This window comes from Pimephales promelas, chromosome 7 (genome assembly GCF_988280905.1).
Source record: "Pimephales promelas chromosome 7, fPimPro1.hap1.1, whole genome shotgun sequence".
Lineage (NCBI taxonomy): Eukaryota > Metazoa > Chordata > Actinopteri > Cypriniformes > Leuciscidae > Pimephales > Pimephales promelas.
Genome location: NC_142775.1, coordinates 3,228,063 through 3,247,291, shown reverse-complemented (window position 1 = coordinate 3,247,291; position 19,229 = coordinate 3,228,063). Strand labels below are relative to the sequence as shown.

The window sequence follows — 19,229 nt, the reverse complement described above, 5'->3', positions numbered from 1 at the left end:
TCAATGTCATCACAATACAAATGAGAAAAGAACAATGATCTGAAAACTAAACTAAATAAATAAAAAAAGATCTAGAAGAACATGAAGGCAAGATATTAATCTATACATCAGTTACACTATACAAATAGTTTCATTTTATGTTTAAATTTTCATAAGAAAAGTTTCCTAAAAATGTTAGGTAATGTATGGCACTGACATACAGGTATATAAAACGGATATTTTAACAGATTTTTATAAAGTAAAAATAAATAATAAATAATTTATTTGCAACCGTTATGTTAATCATTATATTTCTGTCGTCAGAACAGCTATACAGCTGATGGACAAAGTGCTGGCAGTGTTGTCATAGGAACATCCTAGGTAAAAATAATTAACGTTACGTCTGTTGTTGCTCCCTTCATCAAGTTCCAAGCGGCTACATAAATGACACACTAGGTGTCATGCTCACGCCAAATTCCCACTTGAAAAGCTTTGCCGTCTGCCCTTTGAAGGGAGTAGGGCATAGGGAAGCTCACGAGCAATAAGCAAGTCCCAGTTGGGTCCGTCACTTATTTGGTTCCCCGGAAACATTTCCGTTGTGGACCGTGTTATTTGCAGCGCGTTTCTGTATTTGGTGGTGTTGTGAGTACTTGGAGCACACGTGTGTTGTGGAACTGATGAAGATGTTTTTCTTAATTTGCGGATGTTTTTTGTATTTGCACGCGTTTTTCTATTTGCATTCGTCTTCATCAGGTTGCAGCGCGGTGAGCTCTCTCGGCCACCGTATAAAACAGCTGTTTTAAATTGTAATAATATTTCGCAATATCACTGTTTTTTTCCTTCTTCTTCTTGTTTATTTAATCGAATAAATCCTTGATGGGCAAAAGAGACTTATTTAAAAAACACATTAAAACTCTTATCGATCCAAATCTTTCTCCAAAAAAGTGTAGTCGTGCCTATATATTAACTTATTAGCAACTGATTCCCCACATGAGGTGTTCTTCAGTGCAGTGGGACACTGTGCACGTGACATGACATCAAATCACCGAGATTCAAACTGTGTTACCCAAAGTTTCAGTGGTTACAGGCTCAGCCCTTTACAGTCTGATTCAAACCCACAACCGTCTTCTGACAGCACTTTCAGTGTGTAACCACTACGCCACAGTACAAAAAGTCCACTTTCAGTGTGTGACAGTCATCTACTCACCAGCAGCACCGAGGACCGCACCGCCTCCGACACGCTCTGCCGCAGCTCGGCCGCCGTGCCCGGCTTACTGAGCCCGCGGGTGAACCTGCGAGTCTCCGTGGGAGCCGGCATCGACATCCTGCTCTACAAACTCACATTAACTTCCAGAGGACTGTTGAAGAAGTCAATTAAAAACCATTAAAAGTCCGTTTTCTACAGGCGCACGAGTGCCCGAGATTTAAACCCCCTCGCTCAGCTGTAACCGTTAACTCTCATGTTCAGATGACCGCGATTAGATATCCTTTACTCCGTATTCCCGGAGGTTTAAAGTCTCCTGGAAGTTCCTGTCGTGTAAATGAAGCGCTTTCCCGTGCTGTCATGCTCTCGTGCCTGTGTGTTTTTGTGGGAGGAGGTTTAATACACACGCACACACATACACCGTCGAGACAGAGCTCCCTCCGCGCATTTACGAGTTGTTCTGTGACGTAGTCTCGCTGCTTAATATTCATGAGCGAAGCCGAAAACGTCATTTCGACTTTATATATTATTCATGAACGTTTAGCCTAGTTGGCGAAAAGATTTAATTGTGATATTGATACATTTTGTGGTCCAATTTATGAAACATTTTATCATTTGTTTTGGAGTTTTCCTCAATTTAGTTTGTTATTGGTCAGATTTCTGTTCCTTCATTTATTAAGGCTCACTCACATCATGCCCACCTTTCAACTGTGCTTTAAAAATCTGTTATTTGTTTGTTTATTTTAGTTCCCATGGCAAATCTTATTATAAGTAATATTAGCTACTTAATCTGCTACTTCTTTAAGCTAAATTTAGTCAGTTTGGAGGAAATAGACATTTGTTTTTCATTTTAAGATCAGAAACTCAACAATATTAAACACAATGTTGTGTTTATAAAATAAGAAAGCTGCAACATTTGTTTACTTTTTAAAAACATTTTCACATTTTTATTTACCTTTTAAGTTTGTCACTGTTTCTTTGTCTTTTTCGTTTTGTTTTTTGTTTGTTTGTTTGTTTACTCAATGTACAAGTTTGATTGTAGTTGCAATTTTTTAAAAACAATTTAAAAATAAATAAATAAATAACCCGTGATACATTAATATTCATGAGTGTTCGTCATAGTAGGAAATGAATCTTTCATTCGCGCTCGCTAGCTCGAAGTGAGAGGGCATTCCGAGCAAGTCCTGCCCTGACTTTCACTGGTCAGACGAGCACAGTCTCCAGTCAGTGTGTGTGTGTGTGTGTGTGTGTGTGTGTGCGTGTGTGTGCGTGTGTGGTGAATCTCAACGGGAGGCGAAACCTGTGTGTGAAATCCCTATGGTGAAATCTCATTAGAGGAGAGAGAACAGAAGGAAATCCTCTCCAACAACACCACGACTGCAACTCTGACTGAATACCGTTTGTCGGTCAAACTTTAGATACAAATAAAAAATAGACAATATACATACAATAAACAAAATAAGCACAAAAATACATTCACGCACACAAACGCAAACACGCCCACACACGCGCATGTACACACACACACACGATCACGTACACACACACGATAGATTTTTTTAAATAGGCTATAAAAATAATGGAAAATTTAGGCTAAATAATACATAATAATAATAATAACAAATTGTGTATGATTATATGACATTTGGAGAGCACATAATGTAAATGAAATTGAAATAAATAGTTTGATAATGGTATTTTAAAACAGCCATCAAGTAATGGGAACAACAATATTAAATTGTTTTAACGTGGATGTTTTAATTTTATATACATCTAAAGCATCCATTTATGTATTATTACTTAAATATATATATATAATTTGACATAGGCTAATTGTGATATGTATTAGGCTATTTTTTACATTTTTGGAGAGAGAGAAAAAATAATTGTTTCTGAATTAATATTTACTAAATGAGCTTTTGAGTGGTTTCATGCTATCTTTTAAAACAGCTTCCAAATGAGAAAACGATAATAAATTATGTTAATTTGTGAATATTTATAAATGTATGTATCCGACAAAGATGCTCTCTCATTTCCATTTGAACCAAACAGAACCTTAGTTATTAAAGTATCATCCATATTTACCAAATATCATCCATCAGTGTATATTCTGGCATATGTGTGTGTGTGTGTGTGTGTGTGTGTGTGTGTGTTTATGCCTATCTGATCTGTGATTGGCGGAGTGACGTCACTGATGATGCAACACTGCCCTCTGCTGACAACTGGGATTTTGTTTTCTTTTTGTCCCAAGAAAGGTGAATTATAAATTATCTCTAAAATATCTTATTTGTTCTTACACACACACACAGAAGCTAATTGTTTGAATATGTGGTGAAATATCACATCCATAAACAAAAAAATAGCAAAATGCATACCTAAATGTAATCTATTCTTAATAGAGATGCAGTCGTTGAAGAGGTCATTTAAGTTAATTGAAAATAAAAAGAATGACATTTTGTTGGGAAATGGAAAAAAGGAAGACAAATATTTCACTTCTTTCTCTCTCTCTCTCTCTCTCTCTCTCTCTCTCTCCCTCTACCATTCCATGTTATTATTATTATTATTATTAGTAATATTATTAAAATAATGATATCTCATGTTGTTGTTGTTCCTTTTATTTTTATTTGTTTTACTTGTTAACTTGTTTGAGGATATGTGATATCTGATTCTTGTTTTATGATGAAATCCGTGATTTGAATTTAATAAAAAAAAAGTAAAAAAAAAAATCCAGGATGAAGAAACACTTGCAGAAATAACAAGTCCAGCTGTTTCTGAAATGAGGTTTTATTGCTTTCACTTCCAATAAACTCTCTGTCTCTCTCTCTCTCTCTCCTTTGAGCAGTGTGTGGGCCTTATGAAACGATCTGCCGGTTTTAAAGCTTTACTTCTTTGATGGACTAAACTATCCTGTAATATACAGCTGTGGCTCATTGTGTCTAAGGTTAATGTTTTTTTTAATGTGTTAAAAATTATATTTTAAAAATGAGTGGTGTCAATCTTCTCGCAGATTTGAATAATAAAATATCCTCTCTTCATTATCAAATGCTACATGGTGATCGACATAAATGCTGTGGCGAAAAACCATTTCCATGCGTTATGGCACTTTAGCACTATAATATAAACTCAGCAAAGAAATGTACACTGTACGGTTCATGTATTGTATCCCTTTCCTCTATATCCCAGATGCCTTTTCATTATTGACCCTTCAATCCAACATGGAAACAAACAGAAACACCCAAAATGGTTTTGGCACATTGGCTTCTGGACCCCAACATAGAAACAAAGTCGAAAACATAGAAACATAGAAAGTTGTGCTATAAAAACATGGCACTGAAATGGATCCGCCTTTAGAGGCATCAAGTGACACTTACGGCTTCACAATTAAACAGCGCTTACAAAATGAGATCCTGTAAAAGCCCAGTACAAAAAAATGCAGATAATGCTTGTGTGTGTTTATACACTAGAGGACAAAACGCAAAAGCACCTCTGTGTGAATGAGGAAAGGTGTGTGTGTTTAAAGGGGAATTCCACCTCTCTTTATCTCTGAGCCTTTATTAACACTCTGACTTTCACTTTCTGGAGATAATGACTTCAGTGTGTCAACAGTGTGTGCTAATACACATAATCAAACACACTATCATGAGCGTAGCACCTTGGAACGTTCAATGCCGTTTAACAAAATCCATAACAGTTTTTGTGAGAATCTCGCCAAAGATTTGCAGGAATCTTTTATCCAAAGTGCAAACTCCTCCATGAGCCGTTCTGTTCTACACTCTTAAAAATAAAGGTTCTATTCTGGAACTGAAGGTTCCGTTAAGAACATCTGTGGAACTATATATAGATTTTTTAAATGTTCTTCACACAAAGAAAAAAATTGTTCTTTTTAGAACTGTTCATTGAAAGGTTCTTTTCTGGAATCATTTCTGGTTCATTTAAAAAATATTTGTATTATTTTTAAGAGTGTATAATAAAACTGTTAATTTCAGTGATGTAGCTTAAGAATCTTTTAGACACACAGATGATAACACTCGCCTGAGGCTGATATCTGAAGTTAAGTGAGTGGTGACATTCCCCTTTAAAGTCATATTATGTCATTAAAAAAAACAAAAGTCAGTCACATAAGTGACGTTGTCATAAAGCACACACACACACACACTGATATATATATATATATATATATATATATATATATGTCTGCATGGGTCTGTTGGTGTGTGTTGTGTTCTGTCCAGGTCAGATGGCAGTTTCTCTGGAGTTCAGACAGCAGGATCTGTCCGGTTCAGTCCGGTTTAGTCCGGTTCAGTCCGGTTCAGATAGCGGGTTCTGCTGGCAGAGACTGTAGCACTTCTGATCACCGTCATCCATCTGCACAGAGATGAAAATCTCACTGTCTGACAGCATTTAGGTTGACAAATGCATGACAAAATGGCCGACGCCCAAAATGGCCGATATGGGAAAATTGGCTATTGTTCGACTCGACATGCTTCACCGAATCGAAAGCGTTTTTGGCCAAACGGTTCAGAAGTTATAAGCAATAAGAGCTTTTTTATATATATATATCTCCTGGTGGCACTGTGCCGAAACTGTGCAGGTCGCCTTAGGTCATGGTTGTCATAACACACCAAGTTTGGTCAGACTTCGCTAAAGCGTTGCGGAGATAGAGCCTCACGTTCATGTTGGTGTGCTCTTCGTCACGTTAATCGAGAACGGTTCGACGATTCAACTTGAATTCCACAACTTGTTGTGAATATGATCTGGTTAAACTGTGTTGAAAATTGGAGCGACTGCTGAGGAGATCAAAAAAGTTTTTTTTTTTTTTTTTTTTTTTTTCATGACGGAAAATTACGTTTTTTCTTCCTAGCTTTTATGGTTCTAAAGATACTAGCATAAATGTGAGTGCAACTGTGGACAGTTGGTGGCGCTACAGGGATCTGCTCTGGTGACATTTCAGTAACTTTCATACTACTCGTACTTAAATGCATATTTACACAAGGAACAAGGAAGTATAAACATTAAAGGGGTAGTTCACTTTTAAAAAAAAACTTTTGCTGATGATTTACTCACCCCCATGTCATCCAAGATGTCCATGTCTTTCTTTCTTCAGTCGAAAAGAAATTAAGGTTTTTGATTAAAACATTCTCCATATAATTGACTTCAATGGGAACCAAACGGTTCAAGGTCCAAAAGACAGTTTCAGTGCAAACTGTTCAAAGGGCTTTAAACGACACCAGACGATGAATAAGGATCTTATCAAGCGAAACGATCGCTCATTTAATAAATAAATAACAAAGTTTAAGTTTTATAAGCACAAATGGTCGCCTTGCTCTGTTCCGTGTGACTCCTGTTCGAACTCGTTCATCAAAATGAACGAATCTTTTCCCGAGTCAACTCATTTCATTCGTTGAATTCGTTGAATGAACCAAATGACACGAAAAAAGATTTGTTCATTTTCGAGTTCGAACAGGAGTTATTTATTACTTTATTATTTTTTTTTAAATGAGCGATCGTTTCGCTTGATAAGACCCTTATTCATCGTCTGGAATCGTTTAAAGCCCTTTGAACAGTTTGCACTGAAACTCTCATTTGGACCTTGAACCATTTGGTTCCCATTGAAGTCCATTATATGGAGAATGTTTTCATCAAAAACCTTAATTTCTTTCGACTGAAGAAAGAAAGACATGGACATCTTGGATGACATGGGGGTGAGTAAATTATCAGCAAAAGCTTTTTTAAAAGTGAACTACTCCTTTAAGTGACAGTCAAATCACAAACATGCATAAAACCTCCTTCATATTCACAACCCTTCAAGTAAAGTGTTACCAAACTACTAGACTTATCAGTAACATATTCAAGTTTACTCTGTAAAATAATGAATTTTTCTGTACCTTTCGAAAAAGTATTGACTCTCGGTTCTGAAGTAATAAACGTGAGATTTGAAGTGCAGTTTGAAGACGTGATCTTTATGGATGTTTTCTGACTCTCCAGCATGGGTTATTGTGTAACCCAACAGCGGCAGGCTGGCCAGCGGGAACTCGTCCTGCCGGAGAGAAGAAGAGAGCGTGAGTCTCTCACACAGATCGACACGGTCACAGCACGAGTGTGTGGACGCTTTACCTCGTGTGTTTTGTAGAAGAAAAGCGTGAAATTGGTGAACACCACCCAGAGTTTCTGCCAGCCGTTGCTGTTCTTGAACTTTCTGAGCAGATTTCCCGAGAGCTTGTTCTGTGAGGACACAGTGAAGAAGATGATGAAGATGATGATGGTCACACTGGTGATGATGGTGCAGATGTAGGACTGGTACCTCTGTGGCTATGCTGAAGTCCAGCATGGAAACGCTGGTGTTGCGATGCCAGCACACGTGAGCCGTGGTGTTCCCGCGATGAAGAGTGTTAGGTGAACCGGCACCGTGTCGAGACCCACAGAGATCCTCCTCCGACTCCCCTTCAGACGCAGGCGAGGATTCTGGGAAAAACACACAACTATATCCTGAGACACATGATTCTGGCATTCAATTGAGGCATTAGTAAAACACACTAATGACAAACTGTCCCGACAGATAAAATAATATTAATGAAATAAGAGGTCACTTAAAGGAGAAGTTCACTTTTAAAAAAACTTTTGCTGATAATTTACTCACCCCCATGTCATCCAAGATGTCCATGTGTTTCTTTCTTCAGTCGAAAAGAAATGAAGGTTTTTGATGAAAACATTCCAGGATTTTCTCCATATAATGGACTTCAATGGGAACCAAACGGTTCAAGGTTCAAATGAGAGTTTAACTGTTCAAAGGGCTTTAAACGATTCCAGACGATGAATAAGGGTCTTATCAAGCGAAACGATCACTCATTTAATAAATAAATAACAAAGTTTAAGCTTTATAAGCACAAATGCTCGTGACTCTCCTGTTCAAACTCGTGTTCGAATCTTTTTTCGAGTAATTTGGTGGATTCAACAAACGAAATTAACCAAATTACTTGGAAAAAGATTCGTTCATTTTGATTAACGAGTTTGAACAGGAGAGTCACGAACGCGCATCACAAGGTGAGCATTTGAGCTTATAAAACTTAAACTTTTCCCATTTTTTTTTTTTTAAATGAGTGATCGTTTCGCTTGATAAGACCCTTATTCATCGTCTGGAATCGTTTAAAGCCCTTTGAAGCTGCAATGAAACTGTCTTTTGGACCCCATTGAAGTCCATTATATGGAGAAAATCCTGGAATGTTTTAATCAAAAAGCTTAATTTCTTTTCGACTGAAAAATTAAAAAAGTAAATTATCAGCAAAGTTTTTTTTTGTTTTTTTTTAAAGTTAACTAATCCTTTAAGTGCAATTAAAGACTGTTTTTTGACACACTTATAAAGTAGACTTTGTAATAAGGTAAACTAATAATTAAAAACATTCATTATCATTTTTTTGTCATGCTTTAAAGAAGTTAACCTATTTTGATGTGTTGAATAAAATACTAAAGCGCATTGAAAGTACTTGATTTTCAATATTATATTTAAAGTTCATATATGTAGTAAAATGCAACTTTATCAGTACAAATGTGTGATTACAAATATATTTAAATACATGACAAACCAGTGTCAGTAGAAATGACATTAAAGTATATTTTAGTTGATCATAAAGGCTTGTCAGTACATTCAGAAGTTACTTTAACCATATTTCAAAGACAATAGAAGTAATTATGAAATAACATACTGAATAAAGATATATTTATGTCCTACTTCAGTGGGTCAAAACTCTCTAAAGCTCTACTAATTTCATGTAATATAAATTAAAACTATAATACATTTTCCCTTGATTGCAGTTAACATGCAAATGAACATTACATTCAGTTCACACCTAATTCTATTATTTTAAAGTATATTATTGGCATAATAAATACTCTTTTTAAAAGTATCCTGTAATGTACTTGAACTTGACCATACAAAAATATGAATTGTACTTTCATAATGTTAAATATTTCAAAGTGAAATAGGATATTCAATGAGAAAGGACTTGATTTAACCCAATGAAAATTAGTCATAAAATACAGTTATATATATATATATATATATATATATAAATTCAGAAGCACAGCAAAATAATAGATTTAAATGAAAGCTGGAAGATGTATGACTGAAGTGAATAGGGTCGTGGCAGTTCAATCTTGTAAGAAACGTCCAGGATTATATGTGACTTACTGAGATCTTTGCTGGGAGTCTGCAGGTCAGAGGTCGATGCGTTGGCCTCTTCAGCCATGTCCACCGCCATCTTCAAATCCTCCATCCATTTCTCCATTTCAGACTCTGAACTACAAGACACAAGAAACCTCAATGTTTTTTATTCATCCATCAAATATGGACCGCATCTACTGAAGAAACTGCTGGACCGATCAGTTACAAATGTGTAAACATTCGATCCGATTACTACACAGTTGACTTGCTTTCTACGACTGTCCTGGGGTGCACCGTTAGCTATGATCACACGTTCAGTCGTTATCAGCGGTTCTGCATCTCCCAAAACCATAGTTTCACCCAACACTTGTTAACACCATCACAAAATTGGTGTTTGGAACGACTGTCTAACAAGCTTGTACAATTGTCACGCTTCGTCTTTCAGCGTGTCAAGAGAATGAAAGTGCCACCAGGAAGAGTGTATGGGAACCCCAGAGGGACAAGAGCACCTGTAGATAACCAGAGGCCCCTGGGCTACATTACGGCCCCCGACCCCAAACACAAATGTCACTAGGTCATTAGTCAATACATAGGCATTTAAATTTGTGCTCATGTATGAATATACTCAAATGATATAATTAATAACTGAAAAGTCTTTAAAGTAGTAGTTTTGCTGGTAATTTACTCACCCCCATGTCATCCAAGATGTCCATGTCTTTCTTTCTTCAGTCGAAAAGAAATTAAGGTTTTTGATGAAAACATTCCAGGATTTTCTCCATATAATGGACTTCAATGGGAACCAAACAGTTCAAGGTCCAAATGACAGTTTCAGTGCAAACTGTTCAAAGGGCTTTAAATGATTCCAGACGATAAATAAGGGTTTTATCAAGAGAAACGATCGCTCATTTAAAAAAAAAAATAATAATTTTTTTAAGTTTTATAAGATCAAATGCTCGCCTTGCTCTGTTCTGTGATGCGCGTTCGTGGCTCTCCTGTTCGAACTCGTTCATCAAAATGAACAAATCTTTTTCCGAATCAATTTGTTCGTTTCTTTCGCCGAGTGAACCAAATGACTCGGAAAAAGATTTGTTCATTTTGATGAACGAATTTGAACAGGAGTGCGTTACAGAACAGAGCAAGGCGAGCGTTTGAGCTTATAAAACTTAAACTTTGTTATTTATTTATTAAATGAGTGATTGTTTTGCTTGATAAGACCCTTATTCATCGTCTGGAATCGTTAAAAGCCCTTTGAACAAGTTTGCAGTTTGTACATAAAGTTTCTTTTGAACCTTGAACCGTTTGGTTCCCATTGAAGTCCATTATATGGAGAAAAATCCTGGAATGTTTAATCAAAAACCTTAATTTCTTTTCGACTGAAGAAAGAAAGACATGGACATCTTGGATGACATGGGGGTGAGTAAATTATCAGCAAAAGTTTTTTCAAAAGTGAACTACTCTTTTAATAATAATAAAATGAATGGAAATAACACAACATAATGGAGAAGAAGAATAGCAAAGCAGTCCTCAGATGCCATGTTCAGTATTGATTCTTCAGCATTACCATGCGGCGACCACCAGTGACTGCTGTTGTACCGTCAGTGTGAAGGAGTGCGGGACGCCCCACTCATCCTCACTCTCCCGGATCTGAACACAGCAAACACACACACACACACACACACACACACACACAGTCGGTTTCTCACGGCTGGATCATCATGCCAATCAATAACATCAGCACAAAGAAAGACTGACGAGCTTCTTACTGTCATGCCGTGTAGAGGGAGTTGTCTGTGCACTGTAAACTGATTGGTTGAAGTTATTCCTCGAGTGCTGTACATCAGGACATCACTGAACTGGCTCCACATAGAAAGAGAAGGAAGAGTTAATCAGAAATATTTTCATAAGTGAAGAGTTTAGTGTTAGGTGGTGTTCGTTTTGTCAGCTTGCACCAGTGCGCACCCTCTCTTAGTGTTAAAAAACTACTGTCAGGATTTACTAAAGACACACAGTAGCCATGTTTCCATCCACTTGTCAATCGAATTATCTGCAGTGGTGGAGGAAGTACTGAATCTCAGTACTTAAGTAAAAGTACAAATAACCAGATAAATATTTACTTTAGTAAAAGTAGAAGTAACACAATGACAACCATACTTAAGTAAAAAGTAAAAAGTACCTGATTTTAAATGTACTTTAAGTATTAAAAGTAAAAGTACTTGCATAACAACTGATTCTCTTAATGACTATTTTCTAATGATTAATAAAACATTTAATTCTAACTCATTGAACCTAATACTCCTATAATGATGTTCAATAATGATGGAAAAAAAGTTGTTGTTACCATTTCTGAAACAAGCTTGCAATTAGGCACTAAGCCATATCCTTACTATATGTTAATAACTATGTTTGGCAGTAAACGCGATTAATTTATTGTGTAATTCTGAACCTCTTGGCTTGCCATAATCCTAACCAAACGTATATTACACACGGTGTGTTTCCTAAGCATGTAAAAACAAATTTTCGCGTATAAATTGCACGATAAACACACTGCATGCAAGACGCATTTAGTTGATGTATCTATGGCAACCAAACGTCACTGGTGAGACAAACGTGCAACGTTTACGTTTTGGCAGGGGAAAAACTGTTTAGGAAATGTAATGAAAATGTAACAGAAGTTGTAGAAATGTAGTGGAGTAGAAAGTATAATAATTGCTGCAAAATGTAACGAAGTAAAAGTAAAAAGTATGCACTATTTATTCTACTTAAGTAAAGTAAAGATACGTGAAAAATGTACTTAAGTAAAGTAACCAAGTATTTGTACTTCGTTACATTCCACCACTGATTATCTGAAGTTCGGTTAAAAATGTGTGTTTCCATCCAACGGCTTTAAAGCGAATAAAAACCTGTGCGTAATGACGTCACATGCTGTTTTGCGATCAAATTGGTTTATCGTATTGATTTGAGACATTTTAAGGTGTTTCCACTCATTTTCGCACTGAATCGAACAACATTCAAGCAAACTTTGGCGAACAAAGTTCTGTCGCGCCATCTACCAACAAATGATCAATATTTCACAAGTTGAAGCCTAATAATGCTTAAGTGCCAGCTGATAGCGACATATGTATGGGATAATGTATGCGAGGCGGTTGTTGAAGGGGTTGTAATTGCTATAAAAACCGCCTCGCTATATATTATCCTGCTTATTACATATAAATCAACCAAATAAATAAATAAATCAATAATTAGACTCAAAATATTGACTTAAAAACGAGTTTATTGATTTAAAAACGAGAAATGAACTCGTCTTCTGGCGTGTTGCAACCATAAAAGGGCCTAAAACTTAATCGCAATTCATTATTTATTCGGCAAATAACGTTTCCATCAGCTTTTATCGCATTAGCCGTATATCGACCAAGATAAAATCCAATGAGACCGAACGTATTTAATTAATGAAATTTCTTCGAATTTTACTGTTTCCGTTAGGCATTTTTCATTCGATATCACTTAATTTAGATAAAAACGTGTCGATGGAAACATGGCTAGTGAGAAATGAGCGCTGGAAAGGCGTGGACAGGTTTTTTTTACAGCTGAACTTATTACATATGCATTTGTAGGAGTTCCCTTTCAGAAGCAAAATTGGGAGGAGATTATTTAATCACGCAAGGTGGGAATCGGGTGATTTACTAAGGGTTGTGCTAGTCGATTTACTAGCATCTGCGCCAGGAAGCATAAAAGGAGGAGCGAGACAGTGAAGGATGAGATAGGCCTAGGCCTGGACTATTTTGTTATGTTTTGTTTGTTTGTGTCCATGAGGGGCTGTCGCTTTTGCTTTCGTTTTGTGTTTGTTTATTTTAAGAATGAATAAACAAAGGGAAGTCGCTCCCATCATATAAACATAGATGTGTGTGTGTGTGTGTGTGTGTGATAATTGTGAAATCTCACCAGGAAGAACATGCGCTGCTGAAGGCCTTTCCCAGAGAGTTTGCTGAGGCAGCCCAATCTGATGAGCTGGCGTCCCGCCGTGGCCAGATGCTCAGCACCAATCACATCCTTCTGGAGTTCCAGGAGTTTCTGATGGTTCTCGATCTCCACCAGACCAGGATGAAGCACAGCCTCCAATTCACACACATCGTCCAATGCAGCTAGGACACACACAAACACATACATTCTGTGCACGCAAATAAACACACCAACATTCAGAAGTCTGGGTTAATTATTTGAAAGAATTTAATATTTTTATTCCATAAGGATTCATTAAATTGATCAAAAATGATGAATTATAATGTGACTAATTATTTATATTTCGGTAACACTTTACAATACGGGTGCACTGATGTGCATTAATTCATCCTTAACTAATGCACAGATAATCATGAGTTGATGTATAACTAATGAAGAACTAAACCATTAATTAATGATTACTGCATCAGCAACTAATAAAGAGTCGATATGATTAATAGATTAAGTAATACATGAATTGCTATTAATTCAATGTGTCATTGTGTATTAATTCCTTAATAACATATTTTCTTAACTAATAGTGTAAATGAATGTGTTAATTACCACAATTAGTCAAAGCTATGCACTTCAACTTCCAGTTGCCTGCTTTAATTAATCATTAGCTAATGATTTGCAAAGGTATCATCATTATGTTATGACTTTACTTGTTGGGGCACATCATTATTAACTAGTCATTTAGTAATTGTAGTCATTTGCACATGAATTTGCACTAACAATATAGTAACTAATCATGTATTAATGTATATTAGTGCACCTGTCATATTATCTGGAAGTTGAAATACAAGGCTTTGGCTCATTCTGGTAATTAACATATTAATTAACACTATTAGTTAAAAAAAGAGTTATTATGGAATTAATCCACAATTACATATTTAATTAAAAACAAGTAATGAATGAACTATGTAATATATTAACCTTACAGGCTCTTAATTGGTTGCTAATGTGGTAATCATGAATGAATAGCTTAAATAATCATTAGCTACACATTAATTCAGTATTATCTGTACATTAGTTAAGCATGAATTAATGCTTATTAGTGCACATGTATTGTAAAGTGTTACCTATATTTCAAATAAATTCTATATTCATCCAAGTGAATATATTCTTTTAAGTTCATTTCCACAGAAATATGAACTGTTTTCAACACTGATATGATTCATAAGTGTTTCTTGATCATCAAATCATCATATTAGAGTGATTTCTGAAGGATCATGTGACCCTGAAGACTGGAGTAATGAGGAATAAGGAATAAATTACTATTATCACAATTATTATCACAGGAATAAATTACATTCCCATTCAGACAGTCACGTTCGACATTACGTTGATACTGACGCTTTGGGGTCAGTGATCACAATCACCTTCAAGTCGTAAGTAAACGAGCCAAAGAGAGATTTGCATGGCGAGTCATACATACAGGCATAAATATGACCGGCATTACTACCTTCATTCATATTTTGTTCGGAAGCCGAGAGGTTGTGACATGGTCGCTGTCTCACATGCCCGGGCCACAAGACCATGTTCAAGTTGGCATTGCGGTCGTGCCAGCCCACCGCCGCTTCTCATAGTGGAGCCAGCGGGTCAGGTTAACACTTTGGGAGACCTGAGGTTTACAGTGGGAGCTCTTCCGTTGGGCCAACCCCCTGGACTAGTGTTGTCACGATACCAAAATTATTGTTTCGATACCGATACCAAGTCAAGAATCGCGATTTCGATACTTTTTCGATACTTTTCCTGAAAAGGAAAGTATTTCTTACAGGGCGTTTCACATGCACCTCCTCTGCGCAGGTCTGTGCTCTTTAAATGCTGTAATAACCTAATATAAGTAAACGCATATTATACCTTTAAATATATCTTTCTTTACTTAAATGTTTATTATTTAAAAAAAAAACATTTATGTTAAGTTCATTTGAATTCATATGACATATTCCTCAAATTTATATTAAAAAAACCTTAAAATGTACAGTACTTTTACTGTTTTTCAAACTCTTCCCATTTTAAAATAAGCACTTGTCCTCAGAGAACACACACACACACACGCAGTCTGTCACCTCTGCAGTGGCTGTAGTCGGTGTGTGTTGGCGGGTGGTGTTTGCAGAGTCTGTCGAGGATCTGTCTGTAGTGCAGCAGGCGATGTAGAGGACTCAGCAGAAACACGTTTAAAGGAATGTAACACACCTTCTGCGTCTCAAACTCACGGCACACGACCTCCAGCCGCCGGGACACAGCACACACTCTCTCCAGAGCGTACACACACTCTGAGCACTTCTGCAGCTGAGCTGAGAGAGGCTGAACACACACACAACACCGTCACTAACAGCACTGATAATATAACAGAGCATCTGCTCAACACACACACACACACACACACCTTCAGGTGCTGTATGGTCTTCAGCAGCAGGTCTCCGACATCTTCTTTAACCTGCATATTGCAGCGGCCTTCCCTAAAACACATCACACACACATTCAGAATATCCTGTTCTGTGATTAACAGAGGAGATGAAGCGTTCAGAACGAGGACGGCGAGTAAACGATGACCCGCTGTTCAGTTTCATCCGTTTCATTTCATTAATCCTTAGTTAATGGTGTGGTTTGACCAGCAGGGGGCGATCATTATAGACTCCATGCTAATAAATAAAATAAACGGTGTGTGTGTTTCTCACCACAGTGACAGTCTCTCCTCGAGCTCCTGGAGGAAGTGTGTGTGGTGGGAAAGTAGCGGCTCATAGGTGGAGCTCAACAGTGTCTTCAGGGTGTCAGGAACACAGTCCTCTTTCTCCAACACTTCCTGAAATGACTAACACATACACGCACACACATCCAGACCTGATCCACGGTCTCTAATGAAGTGTGTGTGTGAAGATCTGTCCATCATTTACCGCAGTGATCAGCTCCAGGTCCTTCAGGAACGTCCTCTCAGTGCTCAGCAACTCTTTAGCAATGAAGTACGCCTTATCAGTGGGACAGATCTGCGCACACACACACACACACACACACAACAATAACTCAGTTGAGTCCTGGAGATGTTTGAGTGGCATATAAAAACACACATAAAGTGCATTCAGAAAAGAGTCACTATATAATGAGTGTACACTACAGTTGTACAGTTTGAGGTCGATGACTCTCTTCTGCTCATCAAGGCTCCATTTATTAGATCAAAAATACTATTAATAAAATTTAATAGATCATAAAATCTCCGTTTTCTATGCGAATATATCAAGTGTAATGTATTCCTGTGATGAACTCCAGTCTTCAGTGTCACATGATCCTTCAGAAATCACTCTAACATGAGGATCTGATGCTTAAGCAAAAAGCATTATTTTGTAACATTATAAATCTTTATTGTTCAATCTTCTTGAACCGAAGCTTCAACTGTATTCAGGGGTATTTTCATCAATGTCAGGTTGGGACGAGTTGTCAGGTGTTTTATATGTTGTAAAAATGTAGCTGATTCATAAAATCATAATGGTTTTCTGAAGCCATTAAATAGCCAATAAGGGCTATTGCAGCTTCCCACTGTGACAACTTACCCCTGTAGCGTGAACAGAAACTAAACCTCCATTATAAACTGTGACAACTAGCCCCGGTCTAGTATAATTCACATTATAATCCAACAACACCATTGCAGATCCACGGTACTGTGTGTGAATGACCACTAATTAACTCGTTCATCAAAACTAACAAATCTTTTTTTCGAGTCATTTCGTTCATTAAATGAACGAAATGACTCGTTCGTTTTGATGAACAAGTTCGAACAGGAAAGTCGCGAACGCACATCAGAACAGAGCAAGGCGAGCATTTGAGCTTATAAAACTTAAACTTTGTTATTTATTTTTTAAATGAGTGATCGTTTCGCTTGATAAGACCCTTATTCATCGTCTGGAATCGTTTAAAGCCCTTTGAACAGTTTGCACTGAAACTGTCTTGTGGACCTTGAACCGTTTGGTCCCCATTGAAGTCCATTATATGGAGAAAAATCCTGGAATGTTTTCATCAAAAACCTTAATTTCTTTTCGACTGGAGAAAGAAAGACATGGACATCTTGGATGACATGGGGGCGAGTAAATTATCAGCAAAAGTTTTTTTTAAAAAGTGAACTAATCATTTAACTAAGGTAGTTAAATAATGTGAAGTTAAGGGGATAGTTCACTTTGAAATTAGGTAAACACGATATAAATACTGTTCGTTTTCTCACACAAACCGCTCGTTTCGTGTCTTAGGCCATCAGTGTGTACTTACATTTACAAGTCATTAAATCATGTTTAATTTGGACTTCTCTGTGCATGCTCTTTGAGGTGGTGACCATAGACCTCCATTATGACTGACAGACAAGAACGGCTTTGACCAAAAATGTCAAAATTGAAACTACTGCGGAAACAAAGACACCTACATCTTGGATGCCTTTGAGGTAAGCTAAAACATACCAAAAATGTATTTCAAAGTGAACGTCACCACACTTTCTTGAGTGTAGACTGAGTGACACACAGATCTGACCTTCCTCCTGGTGTCGTCCTCTTCATCAGTGCGCATGGCACCGGTGTCGTTCAGCATAGGGGAGATGAGAGGAGACGGCGTCGCTCCTCGACAGTCTTCAGCCAGACCATTAACTAATGTGAGCGAGGCACACACCTCGTCTGAGGATGACACACACACACACACACACACACACACACACGAAGATAGTTACTTATCACTTATTTTAGCATGCAAATATGCATCATTAACAAAAAAGCACAAAAAGTACCGTGACATTACCAGGTTTAGTTTTTAAGATATGAACACTCTAAAAATGCTGGGTTGTTTCAACCCAAATTTGGGTCAAATATGGACAAACCCAAACGTTGGGTTAAAAGTGTAATTAAAAAATGTACAGTTAAGTGAAAGTTGAAGTTGGGTTCAATTTTTAAATAAAATTTTAACCCAACGATTGGGCTTGTCCATGTTTGACCCAAATTTGGGTTCAAACAACCCAGCATTGCTTAGCACTCTAAAAATGTTGGGTTGTTTTAACCCAACTTTGGGTCAATAATGGACAAACCCAAACGTTGGGTTAAAAGTGTAATTAAAAAATGTACAGTTAAGTGAAAGTTGAAGTTGGGTTCAATTTTCAAATTAAATTTTAACCCAACGATTGGGTTTGTCCATGTTTGACCCAAATTTGGGTTCAAACAACCCAGCATTGCTTAGCACTCTAAAAATATTGGGTTGTTTTAACCCAACTTTGGGTCAATAATGGACAAACCCAAATGTTGGGTTAAAAGTGTAATTAAAAAATGTACAGTTAAGTGAAAGTTGAAGTTGGGTTCAATTTTTAAATTAAATTTTAACCCAACGATTGGGTTTGTCCATGTTTGACCCAAATTTGGGTTCAAACAACCCAGCATTGCTTAGCACTCTAAAAATATTGGGTTGTTTTAACCCAACTTTGGGTCAATAATGGACAAACCCAAATGTTGGGTTAAAAGTGTAATTAAAAAATGTACAGTTAAGTGAAAGTTGAAGTTGGGTTCAATTTTCAAATTAAATTTTAACCCAACGATTGGGTTTGTCCATGTTTGACCCAAATTTGGGTTCAAACAACCCAGCATTGCTTAGCACTCTAAAAATGTTGGGTTGTTTTAACCCAACTTTGGGTCAAATATGGAGATGGTGCTCACTGCGGAACATGAAATCCACGGGGAGGAGTCGGATCCAGATCCAACTCCTCCCACCTTACATACACCTAAACCTAACCAACTCCGCCCCCTGATCTCTAAACCCAACCCTAATCCTACCCATCTCCACCCCTTGGATCGTGATCCGACTCCTCCCCGTGGATCTCATGTTCTGCATTGAGGTGCTACTGCAAATATGGACAAACCCAAACGTTGG

At 37.1% G+C, this 19,229-nt stretch overlaps 2 protein-coding genes across 4 annotated transcripts in view; both read right to left on the bottom strand.

Moving 5' to 3' along the window:
• The window catches only part of LOC120492601 (dedicator of cytokinesis protein 9), a 120,754-nt gene extending 119,125 nt beyond the window's left edge, over positions 1 to 1,629 (bottom strand). For all 3 annotated transcript variants that reach the window (XM_039690748.2, XM_039690749.2, XM_089132949.1), the window contains exon 1: positions 1,187 to 1,629. In XM_039690748.2, the coding sequence (XP_039546682.2) occupies positions 1,187 to 1,303 (117 nt within the window). In that variant the 5' untranslated portion in view covers positions 1,304 to 1,629. The remainder of the gene's footprint in view (positions 1 to 1,186) is intronic.
• A 2,172-nt stretch (positions 1,630 to 3,801) lies between these two features.
• LOC120492620 (FERM, ARHGEF and pleckstrin domain-containing protein 1) overlaps positions 3,802 to 19,229 on the bottom strand; it is a 49,618-nt gene continuing 34,190 nt past the window's right edge. Inside the window, exons 14-26 of the mRNA XM_039690773.2 lie at positions 17,853 to 17,992; positions 16,238 to 16,327; positions 16,022 to 16,155; positions 15,730 to 15,802; positions 15,410 to 15,647; positions 13,281 to 13,480; positions 11,105 to 11,194; positions 10,903 to 10,985; positions 9,369 to 9,478; positions 7,485 to 7,645; positions 7,298 to 7,405; positions 7,069 to 7,220; positions 3,802 to 5,548 (exon numbers count right to left, since the gene is read on the bottom strand). Coding sequence (XP_039546707.2) covers positions 5,473 to 5,548; positions 7,069 to 7,220; positions 7,298 to 7,405; positions 7,485 to 7,645; positions 9,369 to 9,478; positions 10,903 to 10,985; positions 11,105 to 11,194; positions 13,281 to 13,480; positions 15,410 to 15,647; positions 15,730 to 15,802; positions 16,022 to 16,155; positions 16,238 to 16,327; positions 17,853 to 17,992 — 1,655 coding nt within the window. The 3' untranslated portion in view covers positions 3,802 to 5,472. The remainder of the gene's footprint in view (positions 5,549 to 7,068; positions 7,221 to 7,297; positions 7,406 to 7,484; positions 7,646 to 9,368; positions 9,479 to 10,902; positions 10,986 to 11,104; positions 11,195 to 13,280; positions 13,481 to 15,409; positions 15,648 to 15,729; positions 15,803 to 16,021; positions 16,156 to 16,237; positions 16,328 to 17,852; positions 17,993 to 19,229) is intronic.